This window comes from Pyrgilauda ruficollis, unplaced genomic scaffold (genome assembly GCF_017590135.1).
Source record: "Pyrgilauda ruficollis isolate IOZ18807 unplaced genomic scaffold, ASM1759013v1 scaffold3, whole genome shotgun sequence".
Taxonomy (NCBI): domain Eukaryota; kingdom Metazoa; phylum Chordata; class Aves; order Passeriformes; family Passeridae; genus Pyrgilauda; species Pyrgilauda ruficollis.
In genome coordinates, this window is record NW_024524377.1 from 25,259,501 (window position 1) to 25,282,104 (window position 22,604).

A 22,604-nucleotide genomic window follows, 5' to 3' on the forward strand; every position below is an offset into this window, starting at 1 on the left:
GCGCTCCCTCCTCTTCTCCTCCCCCTGTTTCCCCCGGTATTGATTTTCTCCGCTGAAGGTGTGAGAAGTCGGCTCCCTCTCCCTTCTCTTCTGCGCCGCAGCCGACGGCCCCACGCCTCCCCGCCCCCTCGTCCCGACCTCTCCGCTCCGCTCGCCACCCGCGACCCTCCGGGACGGGGCTCTACCCTTGCCGCCCCGCGGGAAACCGCCCCGGCCCCGCCGCCTCAGCACCCCCGGAGGAGGGCGAGGAAGGGGCTGGGGGTGGGGGGAAGGAGTAGAAGCGAAGAACGCGGCGTGGGAGAAGGAAACAGGAAAACTTTCCACCCTGGATTCTCTACTTCTGATCCATGGACAGAGCCCAACTCAGCCAACTTACAGACAGGCTATAAGCAGTAAGTACAGCGGCAGTTCGCGGGAGCCGCTCGCTAGAGGCTTCCTCGCCAGCAGCCGGCTACTCCGTGGCTGCACAGCTGGCCGGCGCGGGGGGGCCGTGCCAGCGGGGCCGTCTGGACTGGCAGCCTCTTCCCCGCGGCCCCCGGGGGTGGGCCGGGACTGTGGCCGTACCCGGGGCGCAGCACCTGGCTGCGGCAGGCGGCTGGGCTGCTTGCCTGCCGAGCGCGATGGGAACCGGGGCGCAGCACTGCCTGCCCCCGCCCGCGGCAGGTTGGCGCCGGGCGGGTGAGGGGAACCGCTCGCTTTCAGCGGGGCCGGCTCCGGCGGCGGGAGCGGTGCGGCGTCGCACCCGGCCGCTACTCGCCCGGCTTCACGGAGCTGAACCGCTCTGGAGACGCGCATCGGGGGCCCGGCCGGGTGAGCGGGGCCCGGTACTGGCCAGCGGCCACTGAAGCGCCCCTTGTTTCTCTCGCCCTAGGTCCGTGCTCCTTCTACTGCGACCTGCCAGCGGGAGCAGCGTCCCCGAGCATGGAGCGGAGGAGCGAGAGCCCCTGTCTGCGGGACAGCCCCGACAGAGGCAGCGGCAGCCCTGATGTCAAAGGGCCCCCCCCCGGGAAGGTGGCCAGGCTGGAGCAGAACGGCAGCCCCATGGGCACCCGCGGGAGGCCCAACGGCGCCGTCACCAAGCCCGTGGGAGGTAACCGTGCGGCCGCGCTCGCGGCGGCTCCGCCGCCCGGGGCGCGCAGGGCGGCGGGCCCGGGTGAAGCGTGTGGCGGGCGGGTCGGCACCGTGCGCGGAGGGCCCGGCAAGTCCGAGTGGCAGCTGGAGGGCTGCTGCCCGCTTTCTTGGGCAAGCATTTGGCTGCTCGGCACCGCTGCGGTGATGGGGTTCTGCGGGAGGACTTGGACCGGACATGCGGCGCGCAGCCCTCCGGTGTTAGAAGGCCGCCTGCCGAAAGAGGCCAGCCCGGGCCGGGCTCTGGCCGGGCAGCTCTCAAAAGGCGAGGGCTGATCCTGCGGGAGGGTAACGGGGTGAGAGCGTGTCCTGCGCTCGGCGCTTTGTTGGTGCGGATTGTCCTGGGGCAGCCCACGGGCATCCCCCTGCCCGCCGGCGCTCCCGCAGGGCACGGCAGCGGCCGGGCGGCGGGCCTGGGCAGCGCCTCCGGGATGGGTGCGGGCGGTCGGGCTGCCTTCACGGATGCAGGTGACACCAGTTTAGCTGCGTTAACACCCACCGTCACAGCTTTGAGAATAGGGTCACCAGGGTGGGAAAAATGGTAGCGTTTATGGTTGCATTTTGGGATTTTATTTTTCTTTCGGTAAGTAGCATTTTGTAGCAGTTGTTGTAAAAGAGGATAGGGCATGTGTAAGGTTCAGCTTTTTCAGCAAATATATTGGGCATTAGTTTTTCAGTTTTCCTGCGTTTCTCTAGGATACTTAATCTTTCTTATTTTGCTATCAAGTTGCTGGTCAGTTTTGTGTTAAGAGGATATTAAGTGCATGGTTGCTTTTTTCCCTACTTTTGTTCCAAGCAGATAAACTTTCCAGTTACTTCTCTTAAATGCCTTCTTTTTTCCTCTTAACTCTGATGCCGTCGTGTTTGAGACAGTGCAGCCTCGTGTTAGAAAAAATATATTTAAAGATCTTGAAATTAACCAGCTGTTGTGAACAGAATACTGCAGGAAAGGCCACCAATAACTTTACCTTAAAAAAACCTCTGTATTTGCGTTTTAAAATAAGCAGAGCGGTAACATAATTGTAGTTGTTTGTACACAGGGAGTTTGTGTAACTGGCATTTCGAGAGATACATTGAAATAGTCGTCACATGACTCTCTATTACGTGAGGTTTATTTAGCGATTTTACCATTAGATGCTTGTTTTAGACCTCTTTGGCTCAATAGGCTTCCTAATTGCTGAAGTTTGCTAAGGAGCTGCAGATTTTATTTTAAAAGCATAGGATTCATTTATATACCTAATGAAGGGTAAGAGAGCTCACTAGTTTTTTTATGTTTCTATATATCTAGTTTTTAATCCTCTTCTCCGTGTTCCTCCAGTGTATGGAAGAAGAAGAAACAGCTTTGCAGTGAAAGACTTGTAATACTATTCCACTTAGAAATTGCTGAAGAAATAATTTGTTGAATAATTGTAAAAAGGAACTAGCTAATCATATAAAAAGGAGTGTATGTAGTTTTGCATGCATTTTTCAAGACTTCGGCATTAAAGCTGCTTGATTTTTAAAGGAATGTTAGAATTAGAGCTGAAATATTTTTCCTTGGGGCATTTATAGAAATATACTTTAACAGAACTCTTTTAAATGTTTTGGAATATATGTTTGCTTTCTAGTTGCAGCTGTATTATCCAAGAGAAATTCAGCAGCTTTTATAGTTATACTGGTGGTTCAGCCTGAATCTGGCCTATTAAGTTGTGGAAGATCTCTTCCACTTAAGAAAAAGACTTTCATTTCTGAAAGCAAACTTTTAAGAGCTTGAGTTTTCATTCATTACTTTTCAGCTCATGTATAAAGGTGTTGTAGACTGGAATGTAGAAGTGTGGGGGAATAAGAAATGCAGGAGTAATTTTTTTTCTTTTTTCTTAGCTGGTGTTCTTTAAACAGTCTCAGTCTCTTTGGGTTTAGGCTGTTCATAATAAAGGTTATTCATTACTCCTTATTGATACTGAAAGCAAGAAAAAAATGATTCCTTTCTGAATACTTACCTAGGTTCTATAATACTCAATACTAAATTAGTTAAGGCAGACTTTTTTTTTAATAAGATAATGGTGCTGTTTAAAATTGATTTTTTTTTTCTTCTGGAAATACTCTTACAATAAATCAACATAACTAATTTCCAGATATTTTCCCTCTGCTCTTTTTCAAGTTTGATCTTTAAGAACCTGTTATGATCAAGTGATCTTTTCCTGTATGCAGATCACACCTGTTTCAGGTATTTTTGGAAGTCTGTGGCTTTGCAGTGATTACTGTGGTGTTAGTAATTTTTTTCACTGGAGTTGTGAAATGCATCTGTAGACATTTGTGGATGGGCTTACTTTAAATTTGTTGGTAAATTAGTATAAAAATTATTTGAAGTAAATACTGATAGGGACTCTCCTATTATTGTGCCTAGAGTCTGACAAAAAGGAAACTATTGAAAGTCATAGTGAAGTGACATGCAAGGCTTCAGTTGCCAGTTTTTCTGTTTATTCTTATTTCTTGGGCTTTAACAAGTGCTAATACTTACTGAATGTGAATTGTATTTAGGACAAAAATGGAAATACTTTACCGAAAACTAGAGACCATTTAAGTTTTTTTGTTTTATTTTTAATTCCATAGTGTGTATATAAAGATTTTGAAAGCAACGCCAAATGCTAGCAATTCTTTTTCTCATCTCATTTTGGCCCTTAGATATGTAAATGCTGAAATTCCTTCCTATTTGTCAAGTGGATTTTGTTGTAATAATATCAGTTTCTGAAGTTAATTCGTGAGAACAGAGCAATAAGCTCTCAACTATCTGCAGCTATGATGAGTGTGATGACCTTTGGTAACCAGTTTTATAATCGTACTGTTTGCTGCAATTATTTTTCTAGTGACTTCCCTGAGAAATAGAGAAATATAATGCTATCGGTGTTTCTAGCTTTCTCTCTAGTTTTGTGAGTGAAAAAGTGTTTTAAAATTAGCTTATGTAATGCAAACAGAAAATCAATTGTTCTCATGAGAAATTTTGCGCTATGACTTTCCTGGTTTTTTATTCCTAACGTGAATGTCCTTAATTCAGAGAGCCATTACAGCAGCTATAATAATCTAGTGAAGGTCACTAAAAAGATAAACGAGGTCTTAAAGGTTGTGTTTAATAGGGGATTTAAAAGTTTTGGTACTGTTTACAGTGTTGTTAGCGTCAGTCCAATGTATTAGAGTCCAGTTTTGGTTTGCCTGACTAACCCAGCGCTTCTGAAATATTTCAGCTGTTATCTGACCAGTCTGTTTTAAAACCTGTATGTAATAAAACACAAGTGCTCAGATTTTAAGGAGAGTAAGGTTCCTTGGAAAAAAAGACTAATATCGCTTTAAAAAACATATGAAGCCTGGGAGAGAGTTTAGAGCAAGCAAGAGCACTATGGTGTTGACAGCTTTATATCCCTGTTGGGTAACATTCACTTACTAGAATTGGCGTCTCCTCTCAGTTAGTAATTCACTCCATAAGGATTAAAAAAAAGAGAGATGATTAATGACTAGGAAACTTATATTTACAGAATTGTTGATTGCAGTTTGTGAACCTGTTTGTGTAAGAGTGGATGTGCATATATATGTGTGTGTTGATTTGAAGAGCATAGAAAATAAACGTCAAAAGCTTCTGAAAGCAGCTTAAAATGCCAGGATGCAGAATGAGCTGTTCTGAAGTTTGATTTTACTGAAAAAGAAGCATAAAATCAAATGATAGCCAAGGGAGCATGTTCAGATTTAAAACGGGAAATGATTTTTTGTTTAGATTAGTTTGATGCAGTCTGATATGTTCATATTAATGTAACTGTTAAAAACTGTGATTCAATTTACAAAATATTAATGGAGGGAAAAGCTTTCGGGCAATTCAAACCAAAGTGTATGATCAGGATGTTAATCAGTAGCTGTAGTTATGGAGTTTGTATGAAGTCAGATGTAACAGAAACGTGGATGCAGTGAGTCTTTGGAGCGCTGCTGCTGATTGCTGTGAGCCCCCTAAAGTTCAGTGTATTGTGGTCATGTCTGCTTAAGTGTAGTTAGAAATCAGTTTTAATATATCTCTGGGGTGACAGAAGCACAGGCTGATGGTTAAAGAGCTGTTTGTCAAAGTCCATTCTAGATATTTCTGTAAAAATATGGAAGGGTTTGTACTACCTTTTATATCTTTACAAGGATTTAAGGCGCTTGACTGGAGCAAAAATTCACTTCTGTGCAGATGAAGAATACAGCCTGATCAAATTTGCTCCTCTGTTCTAAGTGGTTAGTTAACATGGCATCCTGAAAGCAGTAAGGAAGTGTTTCACTTGTCCTTAGGAATTGAGCAAAGCGAAAGGTGAAGTTTTAGACTCCTGCCCAGATCCTAGATGAAGAATACCTTCCTGCTGCCTGAAAGAAATATGGAGCTATTGGAAAGAATTAAGCGCACTGAAATACAGAACTGTGAAAGCCGCAAATCCTTGTTAGTTTCAGGAACCAGCAGAGATGTGTTTTTATGTTTTACGTTTATATTTTATATTTTTTCTGTGGCTGCATAGTTGGAAAATGTTGCATTTAATTTTTATATGATGCAGTAGGGTTTTGGAAGAAATGTAAAATCTTGCATTTTACATGTTTCTGATGTATAATGAGGAAGAAACCTCTAACAGGAACAGTAAGAAAAGCAAGACAGTTTTTTTTTTTTTTTCCGGGACTGATTGTTAAAAATGAGTTTCTGGTATTTTTGCTCATTTTCACCCCTTTCTCCCTTTTCAAATCAGGCTATATCATGTAAATGGAACAAACAGAGCAGTCATTCCTGAAGGGTCATGCAGTGTATCAGCCATATTTTTGCTGAGGTAGAAAAATAGTCTTTCTTTATGTGTTTTCAGTACTTGGTCTGTTATTAAAATAAAGGCACAGTTGGTTGAAGTGCGTGTACAATTGAACATATGCATTAAACAGAATATAGGGTATCCACCCATTCAATGACCTAGACATAATTTGATGTTTAGGGTAATTTTGGAACCCTTAAGTTGCATCTGCAGAAAGACACCAACAATTTTGAATTCAAGATTTAAGATTAGTGGTAGTAAGATTTTTTTTCTTTCCCCTGCAACAGTTCCTAAGTGTTTCAAGTCATCTCCCTGTTTCTTTTCCACACCCATGGCCGTGTTAGTTAACTGCATGCTGTTATTCTTATCATAAACCAAAGGAAAGAAAAAGCAACCAACATAATTGAAATAATCCATATTAATTTAATTCTCTGTTTACTCTTCCTTTTTTAAGTTGGATCCTACCTTTTCTTGATGTCACTGGGATAGAGCATAGTATATTTATTGTCAATTATTTATAGGGCAATTCTTTGACAAACTCACCTTAACGGAAGGTTTCAGTGACTCCCCAGAGCTGTGTTTTGTGCCTAAAGAAGACGGCAAAATCATATTCAAAACTTTAAAGATGCCAATGAGGTAACGTATTTTCAAGAAATTAAATAGTGACTTATTTTTGACTCTGAATTTAGATGAAGAGTTCGGACATCAAAGCAAGGCCAACAGTATTAACCTTTTAGTATTATAAATAAACATTTAGAAGTGAAGTTTGAAGATTCCTTTCCCAAATACTTAATTTTGTGGAGTCCTTATATTCTATTTAAATACAATTCCGATGCTGAATATTTCATCTTGATTTAAAAATAGAAAAAACCTGGCATAATGTAACTGTAATCAAGTCGTCATTTCAATAGACAGCTGTGTCATATTGAAACTTTCTAGTTTGTAGCATGGACTTTCAGATGGTATCACTTACTTTAGGATTCCTTTAAAAGTATTTGAGTTTAGTATTCTTCATGGAGAGGCTAGCCTGAATATTTATTTTTGCAGTTACTTTCTATTATTGATGTTTTCTTTAGAGATGTCTGTGTGGAATGGGGAGCAAAAGGGCCACAGCGGTGGTCTGGAGCTTAAGTGAAATACTTGAACCAGTAAGATTTTTGTCACTCGCATTGACACAGAACATGGTAATACAATATGACAACTATGGTGCTGTAAAATGGAGAGTTTTATTGCAGTCATGTATTTATATTCACCAAACATCTGTGCGACCTGTTTAGGAAAATTCTTATTTTTGTGATTGAGCAGTCCTCAACCTGCTTTTAAATCTTATTTTTAAACTTTTTAAAATAGCTGAAAATCTGTAAAACTTGGGAAGATTTTCTTTTGAGTCCCAAATTGCAAGGCATAGCTAAGTTAGGCCTTTAATTACTGCCCCTCGTAATTTAGTTAAATTAGTAACTACTGCTGTGTTTTTCAGATTAAAGGCTCAGTTTTTCAAGGTATAAAGTATTACCAAGTCCCTTTGAATTGATAGCACGGGGGTTTGTTGGAGATAACCTGTGCCTGATTCATACTCTGTAACTACCAAAGGAGCGTGCTCTCCTTTTGAAGCTCGCAGTGGCTTTGAAACCAGCCCACTGTGTTGAACAAGGAGCCAGAGCCCTTTCTAGCTCGGAAAAAATCGCCTTGTGGTAATTGGTTCCTACTGTACCAAATGTCCGGGGTCAGCTGCATCAGTCCCCACGGTGGCATGTGTCACTAATGCAGATGTAAGAAATAGTCACAGCAGACAAAAGGCAGCTGAGTATTTGAGGGCTTTTGAGAAATGTTTTCTAGCCTCTAGCGATACTAAAAAAAAATTGCCCTCCAAGAAGCTTTGTACTTGTTGCAGAATGCTCATCAGCAGCGTCTCTGCTGCAGGGCTACAGGCAAATGAGTTTACATTGATTAGTGCTATGAAAGACAGAAATACTCTTTGCTATTTCATTTGGGGGCAGTTGTTAGCCCACCTAGTTGAGGTTCTTGTGGCCGTTCCCAAGTGTTGACTGCTTTAATGTGTGATATGCTTTAATGTGTGATATGTCCATATTGTCACTATTCTATAGTTATGGATTTTTTTTTATCCAGAGTCCCTGCGCTTTGTATGAGAGTATGTACTGCATCTATTGAGTATATTTTGTCCCAGTCTTCATTTGCATTGATTTGAATATTGGTAAAGGAAAAAATATTTTATATTTCCAGTGTTATTTCTTCTATTTCAGGTAGAAAAACCATGAAGCAGTATTTTTAGTTGTTTGGTTTTTTAATTTTTAAATCTATTTGCTAGCTTACTGAGTGTCCCCTGAAGATTTAGAAATATACAAGATTTTGGCATTTGTCTATTAGCAGTTTAGGGCTGCTGACATTTAAAAACTCTTACAAAAGATGTTTGAAAGGGTTTTTTTGTTTGTTTTATTGATTGGTTAGTGCTGTGTTTTGCTTGGGGTTTTTTAAGTGTAATTCTTACTCTGATTTTAAAGGTGTGAATGTCAATGTTGCTAGTATCTGAGGACTTACGTAAAACCTCCTTCCAGGAGGCACTTCTACTTAGAATAAAACTACGCAGATAATTTACAGATTGTTTAAAAAATGAAGTGTGAGCCCTGCATCGATGTTAAGGTAAACTGGATGCTAGGACAGCAATACTGTGTCTGAGCTCAAGATATACTTTCAATTTCTTGTCAAATGCTGAATGATTATTGGTGTTTCATGCAGTGATGTTTGTAAAAAGAAGATTGTCATTATTTGTAGAAGCTGTATGAAGGGAACAGAAAGAATGTGAAGAAAAAGGACAGGCAGCTCTAGATAAGAGTCTAAGCATATGACTTGTTTTCTAAATAGAAAATTATCTGGCTAGAAATGTTTAGTCATTGTGCTCTAACTGATATCCTTGTATCAGACGGACATGCAATATTAAATAATTTAAGCACAACTGTACCTTGTTAGTAGCAATGTGAGCAAGGTAAAGAAGGTCAAAAAAATCTTAATACCTGTCAGACACTATTTTATATGAACCTGCAGCATCTCTTGAGGTAATATATACCCTCTGCTTTTTCAGAATGCAGTAGAAATGTCTTCCACTTAAACATTCTCCCTTGTTTGTTCCCCAAAGACACACACTGAGATGAAAAGACACACTATTGACAGCAGATCTTTTCAAAGGTACTAAACCTGGCATGAAATGTCGGGAGGGGAGTTTCTTATATCAAAAGCATGATTTGTATGGCTGCATACAGCCACAAGGTTACTTTGTCTCTCTCTCAGCTGTTCCATTCTATTTGTAATGTTGAGAAGGGGCTGGATTAGTCTGTCTTTACTTGGGTATCAACAACACTTCACTCTTGAGAAGTTGCTGACTTTTGTCAGCATTTGGACGGAAGCTTCAGATAAGTGAGGAAGCACAAAGAAGTATTTACCATCTTGGTAATCTAAACTCGCGGAGAATGTTTTGTCATAAATTTAACTGACAGGCGTATATTGGAAATGAAGCATGTTATTTTCAAAACTATAACCAGCCTATTTTTTGGAGAGTAATATAAATTCATATTTTGAGCATATTTTGGTTTATGTGCATTTCCATTATTTATATATTAAAATTAGATGTGCGCAATTTCCAGCCTTATTATTTTGAATGGTTATTAAGGAGTGTAGTTATAAATTATGAGTTATACAATACTTCGGAGTAAAAGGTGATTTTCATAATGTCTTTTCCCAACTTACAAATAACTTCTTTGCCATAATACAAACATGTTAGCGGAGCAACATGATAGATGTCTCTTTAAGTATCGTAGTAAAAGAAAATGACTTGTATTCTGAGGCTGTGGATAGTTTATGTTGTTTTGGACCCATTTCCCAAGCAGTGATCGAAAACAGATTACAATAACAATTATACAGTCAGAAGATGCAATATCCATTTCTGTTTTAATTGAGTGAAAGAATAATAAAAACATCATTAAGAAAAATGAGGTGGACCTGTCATACATGCTACCAATTTTTAGACTTAGAGAAAATGCAGAGTAACAGAAGTGTGAGGGTTTTTTTTAATTTTCCTTTTTTTTTTTTTTAAAGTAGTTTGTTTCTCAAGATAGAAATCTGGATAGTAGACTTCATATGAGTTCCTGTGAGCAAGTATGCAGTAAGTATGTTTGTATGCTTGAGAGTAATGCTCAAGTTAGGCATTATCTGAGTGTCTGGGTTTGGCATAATAATGAATGTATTGAGCCTTTGTGATGACATTAATATGATCACAGTGTCATATTAACCTGCCAGCTGCATGAGCTTTGAGAATGCCATGGACAGGTAAAAGGTAGTAAAAATTACTTCCTTCTCTTTCAAAATGAAAAGCTGTGCTGCTTCGTGTAGGGGGAGTGTCTTGATCTTTTGTGCCTTCCTCAAATCTGTGGACATGAATGCAAATAGGAGTACTTGGTCTCTTAAGCCATTGCTCCCTGAGACAGACTCTCCTGTGGCCCTTCAGTTTCCTCGCCTTCTCAGGGTTCAGATTAAAATCCAAAAGGCAGAAAGGCCCTGTGCCAAGGGTCCGTGCATCTGTGTGCCTCTTGCAAAGGGACCAAACTGTAGTTGAAGACCTGAGGTTGAGGGATCCTGGTTCTCCATTTTCTCTGGCTCCTAGAGCTGTAAGCAGAAGTGTCCTTTCTGCTGTACCATACACGGGAAGAGAGAACCTTGCTACAGTAGCCTTGGCTCTAGTCCTATATCATACAGCATTATAAATCAACATTTGGAATGGCATCTGAAAGTGAAGTGGGAGCCAGTTCGGCCTTTGGAGCTCAGATGTAATCTGCTTTCTTTGGCTAACACCTCTCAGTGAGCACATGCATTTGCACCAGCAGAAGTATCTAATTCTTTGGTGTAGTTCTGTGTACATAATAATGTAGCAATTCAGCTTATTGAGCCCCAAAAGCATTGCTGACTCATCACAAGTGTATCCGCACACAGAAGGTCAGCCTATAGGTAGGTCTTTTCCACCCTTTCCCCAGAATATTCCTAGCTGGATGAAGTGTACTGTGCATACCTGAGAAAGAGAATGTATCTAACTTTTGTTCCTTGACCTCATTACTTGTTTGATAAAGATCTGGTAGTTATTAAACCCATTAGATTGATGTGACCTGCTGGCAGATAAATGTAAATATTCCTAAAGGACTAATGTTCAAACTGATAGCTGTTGAATGTGTGATCTTACATTTGTAGAGTGGTTCCCCCACAACTCTCTGGTAAGACAATACAAGAGAAGGCCGCTCAGAAGTTGCCCTCTGTCCACAAGGGTGTGAAAGATTGGAGCTGGAAGTAAAGGCCAAGCCCCAGAGGCCAGTTGCTGACCCATGATGGGCTGTAGGTGCAGACTGTCTGAAGACTCTCTGTTGACTGGTGAAAAGGGAGGTAGAGGGGGAAGCTGGCTGCCTTCTGGAGGACAGAATGGCTTCTACATTTTCTCATTTGTGATTCTCTCCTTCACTTACTTTCCCGCTGAAGATTTGATGAAGATTTCTGTGGTCTCCTTCTACCAGAAAAATACCATCTAGTAATGATATTGCTGTAGCAATGGCCTTACTCTTGCTAAAAGTGAAGCAGGATGAAGAGCTTCATCTGTTACCATTGAGTTTGACACCATTTATTCAGAGAGAGTTTTATGTGGCTTGTCCTCTTGTGTATGTACTTGTAACTTTAACCAATGGCCACTTCTGCCATATCTGTTGACATTGTCACTTAGAAATTAGGTTTTCTAGTGCTGCCAGTATCTGTAAGACACAAGGGAGGAGGCAGTGGTTACGGAAGTTGCAGATAATTCAGTTTGTTTCACTGTTGGAGCGTGCAAGTGGGTTTGAAGGCAGAGGTGTAGGTTGGCAGACATTTATCTTGTAACATGGGGAAGGGGTGATGAGATTTCTTCTTTTGCTTGCCAGGGAGTGGTTCACAGAGGAATGGACATGATGGAGAAAAGAACTTGCTGGTGGGTCCCAGTGGAGACCCCAGAATAGGCCCGAGTGTGGTCTACAGCACTTCTCCAGAAATAAAACCCTCAAACCAGCTATGAAGGCTTTTCTGTTGCATTCCTGGGGACTTATCCTGGTACCAGGAGACTAGTTAATAGAACCTTCATTAAAATGCTTTTGCTAGAAGATGTTTTTTTGCTTCAAAAATTACATAATATGGTGGCATCTGCTAGCACCGCTGAATTTAAGGGCTTATTAGTGGTTCCAGTTTTCAGGGTTTAAAAATGTTGGTCATTAAAAATAATTTTGGGTGGAACTTGGCATAGAGAGTCTTAACCCCTTAGGCAAGTTCTGTTACATTTTTGAGAGAAAAGAAACAGAAAGCAGTTCCCCAAACTAAAAACCCCTCACAAACTCTATACTTGTTTTTAAGTTAAAGAAACCAAAACCTAAAACTTAGAGGAAATTAATGGCTTAAGATGATTTTTTAACAAAAAGTCATCTGATTTTCGAAGTGTTCATTCCACTGATTTTGACTGAAAGGAGTATATTTTCCATTTAATTAATATTATGAAGTACGGCTGTGGAGTATTTTTTCTTCTTTTGTAACTGGGAAACAAGTTGAAACAACTGAGCTCTTTTATTTTGGAAAAATGTAGCTATAGTGTCTTCACCTTTCTCCTTTCAATGGGAATAGTTGGACTTAATTATTTTAAGTGTTCTTTTCCAGCCTAACCGATTCTATGATTCTGTTCCATGGATTGGAAGGCTTGTGTGTGATTCTGGTGGGCAGCATGGTGCTGGTATCCCCCAGGATTCCTGCTTGCCAGGGGTTCTGCTGCACGGGGGGGCTGAGCTTTATGCTGGAGGAACCTAGGCAGCTGTTTATGCTGCCTTCTCACTCGGGCTCCCTCAGAGCAGTATTTTGAGCTCTGCGTTATCATTGCTTTCAGTTTTGCTTGTTTAATTGAAAAGGTGGAAGTGCTTTATCTCTCCTGTTTAAGTGCTCTTGCCTCCTGGCTGCCCCGTGCGTGGCTGTCAGGGGCTAGCAGGGTGGCACAAAGCCCCAGTGGGGCTGCTCCTGTTCCCTCTCTGTGAACTCAACAGGTGTGGCAGATTCAAACTTCAGCTGAGTTAGTGCAGGTGATTTAGCAAAGGGGATTTGTAACCAGAAACAGCTGATTCATTTTGACTAAGAAAAGGTCTCATCTCCTGCGAGCAGCACTTCTGTCCCAGATATGCCACAGGAGAGGCTGTGCCAGTGGTAAATGCTTGGTGTTTTTCTATTTCTCATTTCTTGTTTGTCACAGTACATGGTCTAAATGTGGCTTTGCTTTTTTACCTTTTTTTTTAGAAATTCAAGCATTATCGAATCAAGTTATGAGTTTCATAATGTGTTTCTGTGGTGGGATAGTAGCCTGAAATACTTTGTGTTAAACATTGCAAGGCTGTTACTTCAGCTAGGAGAAGGATTCTTTGGGTAGTTAAGCTGTAAGAAGCAAAGGACATATGCAGAGATGGTAGCGACTTATTTATAAGACTTCCGGAGATCTGGGATAGCTGCGATGGCTGGGAGACTGAAGCCACAGAAAGCACTGGAAGCTGAAGAAAGATGTAAATAATACCTTGTGGTTTGCATTCGCCATTGGCTAAAATATAAAATGTAGAAATGCATTTCCTGCCTACAGATTTATTGAATATGTAAAGCCAGAAAAAATAGCCGAGGAGGAGTAGAAAGATATTGTCCTTAGTTTTACTTCCTCTGGCCCTCCAAAGAAGAAAAATTCTACAATGTAATGTTATTTAACATGATTTTGTTTCTTTGGCAAACACTGTATTAAAATCATCTGTGGACTGAGCTCTTCTTTACTAAATTGCATCCTGGAACAAATTATTTGCAGCGGGCTTATAAACCCATGAAGAGTAGGAGTTTAGCAGCATCACATTACTGCTTATATGCAAAATCAGATATCTTGCATTTTGTCTAGAACACACTGGAGAGCAGAGGATTAGCAGAAAGTAGGGTGCTTGGTTTTAAACAAAACCTTTTGCTGTAATGAGGTGCTTGATGCCGTGTAGGATTGTACAGTCGCAAAGGTCTTGGTGCAGTCTCCTGTATTTGACACAGTGGTTTCCCGCTGGCCGCCTGTCAGTGTGTGCACACAGCTTTCTTCACGTGGTTCCGAGTGGTTAGTGACAAACAACTGCAAAGTCATTCCTTCAGTCCCTATTAAAAAAGATTTACAGTGAAAGAATTCTCAGCTTCATAAGAAGACTGTTATAAGCTGGTGCTTGATAAGTAAAAGGCTGAAACACAGTCCATTTACCCAAACCAAGCATTTATTGTAAATAAGTTAAGTGCCAACAACTTATATTCTGTCCAATTTAGTTGTATTCATAATTTATGGTGTAACTTGAAAGTGAGCCTTAATGGACATGCCTAATGCTTGCTGAAATGAGGGAGCTCTGTCTCTTCCACCTTATCATGCAATTGCACTGCCATGGGCTGAACGTGGGATCTGCTTCAAGTCAGATCCTTCTTGAGCATGAACAGTGGTGTATGTGTGACCCTGTGGAAACGGTGTGATTGTGCTTGTTTAGCCTGTCCTTGTATCTCCTGCATCTTCAGCCCTCAGCTGGACTCTGCAGGATTTTCTGGAGAAGATCTCACATCACCACTGGCTACAGCTATGCTGTGATCTAAACAGAAGTATTGTTGAGATTTTAAAAAAACCCCTTTTTTTCCAAATACTGTTTGGTGTCTTTCCTCTTGAAAAGGCCCCAGCCAACTGGACAAAATACCCACATTTTGGAATGCAGTTAATTTTTCTAATTATGAATTTGTCTTCTATTGTTATATGTGATCTTTTCCAACCAAAATGGTTCTCTGATTTTATGTTTCTTCAGCTAGTCAAGTCTTCAGTAGAAATCTCCTGATTTATTAACATATTAACTAGGTTTTAATTTTTGATCATTTCAGGATTTGCAGTTTACATTGTTTTAAAGAAGTGGCACACTGAGGCTTTAAAGCTTCCCTTTTTCTTTTCCTTTTTTTTAGATGAACTTAGTGGTGGGGTTAAGTTTTTCAAAAAGGAAATTATGGATTTGTGTTACGCTTCAGGATGCAGGATGGCATCTTTGCTGCAGAAATTCAGGTATTTCTGCATAATGAAAGCTGTCAAACTGAATTGGCTTCTGCCTTTTCAATTAGAGCAGCAGGATGTGAAAAGGAGAACTGGCAAACCTCTCCCGTGCCGATTTCTGCCTTTTAAAGCATTTTTCTCAGTTTAGGTTCTTTTTCAAATTTGTTTAGAAGAAAGGGAAAGACAGTTAAAATACCAGATCTGTAAATGTAAGGTCAGCTCTACTTGAGTTCAGAGAGAAATAAATAAATGGACTGCTTTCCCCATGACTGCCTTTGCTGGATAGAGGTCTCTCTCTAAAGAAAAAACAGAAGCAGATTAGGTTTAGGAAATGTTTGTAGTTTGATTGTTTCCTCTGGTTACTGCCAGTTGTGGAAACGTGCTTTATTGTTAACTATACGGAATCTTCATCTAGATAATTTTCTCAAGACAATCCATGCTTTTCTAATTGGGCTTCTTAGTTTCTCTTGTAGAGTAAGGGTCTCATCTTAGAAGTCTGACCGAAGTTGCTTATACGTCAGTGGTTTTTAGGTGTGTGTGGAAATAAGCATTTATGGATTCGGATTCTGCTCTTGCTATTACCTACGGGGTTTTTTTTTTTTCCTGTGTGGTGGAAAGGCCAGCTTAGTGAGTGGCCCACATTGCAGTCTCTGCTAGGCACAATTTTTTCTACATAAAGTAATGAAGAATTTTCAGTAGTTTATGAATTTTCAAGTAGATGTCCTGGTTTCTGAACTCAAACCATAGAAATTTGCTTTGTCTGTGAGGGAGATTACTCTGCATGTGTGTCTGTTCTGTTTAAAACAAAACAAAAAAAAACCAGCCAACAAACAAAACCTAAAAACCCAAAACATAACAGCAACAACAAAAACTTTATTTTCCACTTTCTTCACTTGATAAAAATCTCTCCACTGTAGAATGATTTCCTTTGGGTTTGACACCACCATTTGATCTCAGTTTTTAATAATTTTGGTGGGTTTCACTCCCAGAAGAAAACATGCTTGTGCTGTGAAGTATTCCCACTAGAAATCTGGGAAGTCTTAAAACCTCATGTTACTGAGAGCAAAGAGCTGGCTTTTTTATTAATTCCCTGCTAGACAACCCCTGTACAGTAAATCTTTCCATAACACCATACTGTTGAAATTAATCAACTTGATGTTTGGAAATTGTTCAAATTAGATAAAATTAAATAACACCTAGATGGGACTCAAAACTTGTCCTGATAGAAAGAGATTTTAATCTAAAAAGACATGAATTTTATTGGTGCCTTTTTTTTCTAGTTGATCCTCATTTTGTAGTTAAGATGCACAAGCACTGCTCCCTATTTAATGGCTGGAGAGTTGGGTGGCTATAAGAGCTCTCAGCTTTCTGCTCTGCTTGTGATGCTTCTGTGCAAGCAGACCATGCAAAGAAGTTAAGTGCCATTAGTATCACATCTCTTACATAAAAAAGCATTTGCTGGACCAAGTATTATTTGTAAATAAACAAAAGAAACAGTGAAGGACTTTTTAATACCGGCTTTCTTCTCTTTCTTCTAGTTTGTCATTAGAAATCTGCAGCTTTTACTTGGAAGTCTTACAGCTGAAAATGTTTTCCAGGGAGCTATATGATTGCAGCTTGATAATACTTTTAACTGGCTCTAAGTCCTTTTTTTAAAAATTAATGCTATATGCAGCATATTATCTCAGATTTTCACTTCTCTAATGAAATATCTATTTATCTTTCCTTAATTTTTAAAGAATTGATTACTCCTCAGTGAAATAAAACTATAGATTAATATGGGCAAAGAGGAGAAAATGTGCATTTGGTCTCCTTGATACATGTTTAATTTCTTCTTAATTTCTCTGGCCTTTAGAAGAATCTTGGCAAAAAGTGCAAGTGTGTTTACAGAGACTCTGTGTACATTGCAGCTTTTCCATGAAAGCAGCAGCAGAGCTTAAGTCTCATCTCTGATTTGCTTTAAATGTGTATGTTATACAGAGGTGCTGGTTGCTGCTAACCATTTTCCTCTTATGGATAATGGTGGGAACGGTTTTTCACTGCTCTCTTTCATTGGTTAGATGGAATTCGTGCTGTGTATGGATGTCCTTATAAAAGCCTTTCTGTAGATCTTGGTTTATGCTCCCCTGACATTTTATGCAGATGCCATCTATATGGGGTCAAAGCTCTGCGGGAAGCGTGAAAGAGCTGTTCATGAGTCAGTTACGTTAATCAAAATCAAGGAGTAAAAGCCTTTAGTGTGATTTGCGATTGCTGGTTATGTTTTGTGTGCATACCAGCGTTGTGTTTGTCTTTTAAGGAAACAAACTCTTTCCTTTTTAGCCCTCGGAAAGCTCCTTGTTTTCTCCCTGTGTGAAAAGCAGTGCCGTGTGTCATGTACCATGAGCTGTGCAGCATCGCTGCCCGCAGCCTCTCTCTGAAGCTGGGAGAGCGGATGCACGCGATTTCAGTGCTGGGGGCCTCAGCCTGCTCGGTGTGTGTGCGCAGGCAAGGGAGGATCACAGGGATTCTGGCTGATCCCTCGTTAGGGAAAGAGCTGAGGAGTTCCAGGGTTTATGAGTAAGGCTGGCTTGCACTGCAGTAGCACTGCATGTGAGACTAGTATGGATGCTTGGTCTCCAGCTCTCTGAGTACTGCTCCAAGTTCTTCCACTGGAATGACAGTGAGTAGTGACTAACTTGTATTGCTCTCTCTAAGGGTCCTGTAGCGAGCTGGAGGTGTAATCTATGCAAGTAGGAGCAAGCCATGGTGTATATCAGCATGTAAAGAGCACGTTGGCATCTGCAGAAGTTTTTTCTTTTGATTCCAGTGTACTGAAAGTGTATTTATTTTCAGGTAACATTAAGAAACAGAGAAATTTGAGGTAGTAAGTTCGTTGGAGTTTAACTCTCATGCGAAATAGAGAGCAAAGCAGTTGAAACTTCCTTGGAGTGAGATTGGCTTGGAAATAACTTTGCTTGCTGTTGCCTTTTTTTTTTTTTTAATCAGTATTAAGATTCCAGGTGCTACAGTGAGAGGCATGAGAATAGGTCAGTATCAGATCACATCAGACAGATGTGGTAACCTGCCCTTTGCTCTCTGTTTTTAAGGTACTAATAGCAGCTTATCATCAGTTACTCTGGGTCACTTGAGTTCAAATATGTTTTTCCAAAAGCTGTTTCTTCAGCAGGGTTCCTGCAAGCATGGGAAGCAGGAAGGGGCAAGAATGTCATCATGGGCAGGAGTTGTGTGGGGTCCTGTGTACTGTCCATAAAGTGATATAATGTATGGCATCCGTTCTAGCATTTGAGATCCTGTTTGTACTCAGACAGCAAAGGATGAGTGCAGAGAATAGGTGCTACTCCTGTGCTGAAAAAGAGAGACTGTGGTATGACAAGGAAAGCATCCAGCAGGAGCATAAAAGACAGTGTGACATCCCTCTCATCAGTTTGCTTCACCACCTTTTCTGTCTTGCCAAAATGTAATTTACACGACTGATATTACAGCTTCAGCATTTGGCCAATTATCTTAATCTTTTGCTAAGACATTAATAGCCCCATCAAAAGTGCTGTGACAGCCTGTGTGTTCGACAGGACTGGAAGTTTGTCACTTAAAGAGGCTTATTTTTGTTTTAACTAGTTAAATGGTGTATGGACAAATAGAATTCAAATTTTAACCTTTGATAGGAAAAGAAATTTTGTCACTTATTTCAGAGGAACATGATCACCCATGTGCTGTCTCTTCAGGAAAGCACCTTGAGATGGTTTTTTTTCACTGAGAATTTTTTTAGCACTATGTGTTAGAATTTGGCTGCTTGAACTTGCAAAATGCATCAGTTTAACCCAGAATCAAGCAGTGAAGAGGGAGCAGTATCAATGTGATGCTGTAACCTTCTTTCATGTTACTTTGAGGTGTGTTTTAAAACAAAGAACTGAAACACATCAAGTGGATATTGTAGTGTGTAGCTTCTGCAGTCAGGATGTCAAATTGAGAGCCACTCTGTGCTAGATAAGTCACTAACTGAGAATTGTGTATCTAAAATATATTTTAAAGTAGATCTAGTTTCTCAAAATTCAAGACAAAGAGTGTTTAAGTTCCTTAGCAAATACTGATTTGACTCTGTTTATTTCAGGGGAGGGTGATTCCTTCCGAAGGGATACATAGCTATTGGTTTGTAGATACGAGTTTTTGAAGCTACTGACAGTAGCTTAAAAATATTTAATAGACTTCGTGAAGGAGAACTGAAATGTGGCTTTTTCTTCTTTTTCCCTTAAAGAAGTGTCTGGTCCAGGAATACAGTAATTTGTGTCCGAAATTCATAAATACACTCAGATATTTTTTGTAGTTATTGTCTACTGGAAATTATTATATTTCATTCTCAAGAAGAGGATTTAGAGGTGAACTTGCTGGTGACATTATGAGCCTTAGATGGCACATTTGGAAAACTGCTTTAGGCTGAGATTGTTCTCTGCACCAATATTTTCTAGTTTACCTAGGGACTAACAAGTGATATGTAACCAGTTAAAAAGTGTCTGTGACTGGAGGTAGACTGGCCTGCAGTAGGTGGTGGAAATGGCCATGCAGTTCTGTAGATTTTCAGTCTGTTCCCTCTTCCTTCTGGGAATGTGCTGTGGGGCTGTTTCCTGCAAATTGGTACGTTTCTCTGCTGCCTGCAGTACTGAATCCCTTAAAGTTCGTGCCTCACAATTTTATCTAATGCCATAGATAACTTGATCCTGTAACCACAAAAGTAGATTTGCAATACAACACAACAAAATTGAATCCAGACCACCCCCTGAGTTTTTCACTTCTGTGGTTCCTCCTCATCCTTGATTCTTTTTCCAAAAGAGTTTGTTCTCACACTCCTCATGGATGCAGTGAAGACAGCCATTGGTCTCTCTGTGTTTCAGTGACCATCAGCTGGTAACACAAGATTATAATTTTCAACAAAATCAATTCAAAAGTATTTTGTTGTACAGTGAGAAGACTGGCCATGGTCTGAAAATGCACAAATATCCCAGGGTCCCCCAAGGGGACCAGCCTCTGCTGATTTCTCCATACTTCCGCTGTGTAGAGAGAAGCAGAAATGGCATTTGTGGGTCAGGCTTCCATATGGCTGAATGTGGAGAAATTACTTGAAAGAAATAGGGACATTCATGGAACTGTAGAAGACTTCTGCAATGTTGAGAAAGTCTTATTAGGAAGTCTTGTTCATCTTTGTGCTGGCTATGATTCTGTTCCTGAACTGTATTCTCTAGAGCTTTTAGTGTGGTTTTTAAATGAGTCAAGTGATGAGACTTTAGTATTTTCCTTGGAAAGAAAACAAAAGTTATCCCACAAGGAAGAAAGGCAGATTTCCACTTATGATGAGTCTTCTAGGAGGTGTGTTAATGTACAAGTTTAATTAGACATGTATGGCACAGTTCATGTTCCTCTTATTGATGCTTTGTTGGTTTTTTTTTTTTTGGTGTTTTTTTCCATGTAGGTTTGATGATTCCAGTCTTTTGTGTGGTGGAGCAGTCAGACGCCTCTCTTGAATACGATAATCGAGAAGAGCATGCTGAGTTCGTTCTGGTTCGCAAAGATGTGCTCTTTAGCCAGCTGGTGGAGACAGCGCTCCTGGCTCTGGGGTATTCCCACAGTTCTGCAGCTCAGGCACAAGGTATTCAATAGTTTTTTCCCACTTCTCTGCACTGCAGAAGACAGCACCTGAGGTTGTTTGATGTAAGGAAAAATTAAGAAAATTGGGAGCAAAACTTGGAAGTGTATATATCAGTTGTGTTAATTGCTTAATCCTAAACTAGGGGTATAACAAGCCCTACATTTTTAGCCTGTCTAGAAAGCATTAGCTAGATCTTGCTGAAGTGTGAAATCTGTTGATAATGATCAGTCAGGATATTCATGACACACTTGTTCTGCACCACGAGGCAGGTCGCTGCTTCGAGGAAGTCATAGCAGAAGATACAACCTTTAGGTGTACAGTTTAGGTGTACAGCCAGATGGTATCCAGTATCTCTCTTTGTGTCAGGGCAGTTTTGAACAGCATATTGTAGTCTTGCATTTTTTAAATTACGCATTGTAGATAATGGTTTCATATATATGCATGCTGTCTTTATGGCAAATAGTTGAAGGACTTCAATGTGCAGGCTGATTTCTGTTTTCACTTACCTACTATATTGCTGCAAAACCCTTTGTAAAGCACTGTAGTCCCTTCCACGCAGAGATTATTCTCTGTTAGCAGCAAAATCTTAAAATAAACAAAGCTTTCCTCTCTCTACCCAAAATATAAGCTTAAAAAACCCAAACTTAAAATCGTAATTTTGAGGGAGAGGGGCAGGAGGTGGTGGGTTGGGGAAAATCTTTCCAGAATGAACTTCAAATTCCAAGAGGATCTTTAATACTAAACAAGTTATTTCAGCGCTTATTCTTTTGGATGAGAAGCCTGTAAGTTTGTTTTCTCTCCATATCACCAATAAAACCTGTGCACATTTAGAGTAGTTTAAAAGCAATTTGCCTGGAGATTTGAATTTTGTCTTTTGATTTGAGTTGCTTTGTATAGTTTGGTATTTGAACGTGGGAACAGAAGGAGCAATGGTAGTGTTGAATCCAGGAGTTCTAGGCAATGGTTAATCGCCTGGGCTCCTTCTGTCCAAGGAGGGTGATAATGATTCATTTCCTCTGTCAGACTCTGCTCTGTGAGAGAGGCTCAGTTTCTTCATATAGTCAGAGTTTATGTACATGTGTTTATTTACACAATATGGTAGTAAAAGCCTTGCAAGAAGGTAGTTGTTCTGGTTTTTAATACGAAATGCTTTGTGTCATCTTAGGGACTCTTTTTTCCTGAATGTAGAAGGTCAGCATATCGCACTGTTTCCATCCTGGTGAGCCAGCTTTCTGTTTGACAGCACTATCCATCTCAGTTAACACAGTTGCTCAACGTGTTGCGAGCTAACATGTGGAACACGCTGCATTAGATGGCCAAGATTTGATTCTTGGCACTTCCAAAGGGGAATGGGCTTTGCAGAAAACCTGCTCCAAGGGGGCATGTCATCCAGTGCAGTGACCCACACAGGCTGAGCATCTCACTTGGGGGAGCCTTGCTTTTGTGGCATCGCTCTGTTGTGAGAATAGAGGGAAGGAGACAGATTGACTCATGAAGGAAATTAGTCACTGTGCAGGGAGGAAATGGCCACTACGTTTTTGAGCTTTAACAATGAGCAGGTTCAGATACTGATCTGTTGCTGGATGTGCTACTCCAGTAACTCCACTAGAAAATAGAAGTTGAATCTCTAATTATTGCAATTAGTCTAAAAGAAAAGACGACGATAGTTTCATCTTTAATGCAGCTATTACAGTCCTCTAACATCTCATGGTATAATGTTGCGAATGACAGAAAATACCTTAAACATCCATCAGCTAACAAATCTCTTGGTCAGGTTATTTACCTTCACACTGAAGGGCCGTCCACCAATATCTTTTAGACATCTTCAACAAATATTGCAGGCCATGCTGATCTTGAGATATGAAGCTGAAGTATGCAGCATGTTCTGCAGTATCTTGCCACTGTGCTAGCT

At 40.6% G+C, this 22,604-nt stretch overlaps 1 protein-coding gene across 1 annotated transcript in view; it reads left to right on the top strand.

Annotated features, from left to right (window-relative positions):
• The first annotated feature begins 270 nt into the window (after positions 1–270).
• Positions 271–22,604, top strand: part of SATB2 (SATB homeobox 2) — a 128,520-nt gene continuing 106,186 nt past the window's right edge. The window contains exons 1-3 of the mRNA XM_041473489.1: positions 271–392; positions 872–1,090; positions 20,516–20,692. Of these exons, the coding sequence (XP_041329423.1) occupies positions 922–1,090; positions 20,516–20,692 (346 nt within the window). The 5' untranslated portion in view covers positions 271–392; positions 872–921. The remainder of the gene's footprint in view (positions 393–871; positions 1,091–20,515; positions 20,693–22,604) is intronic.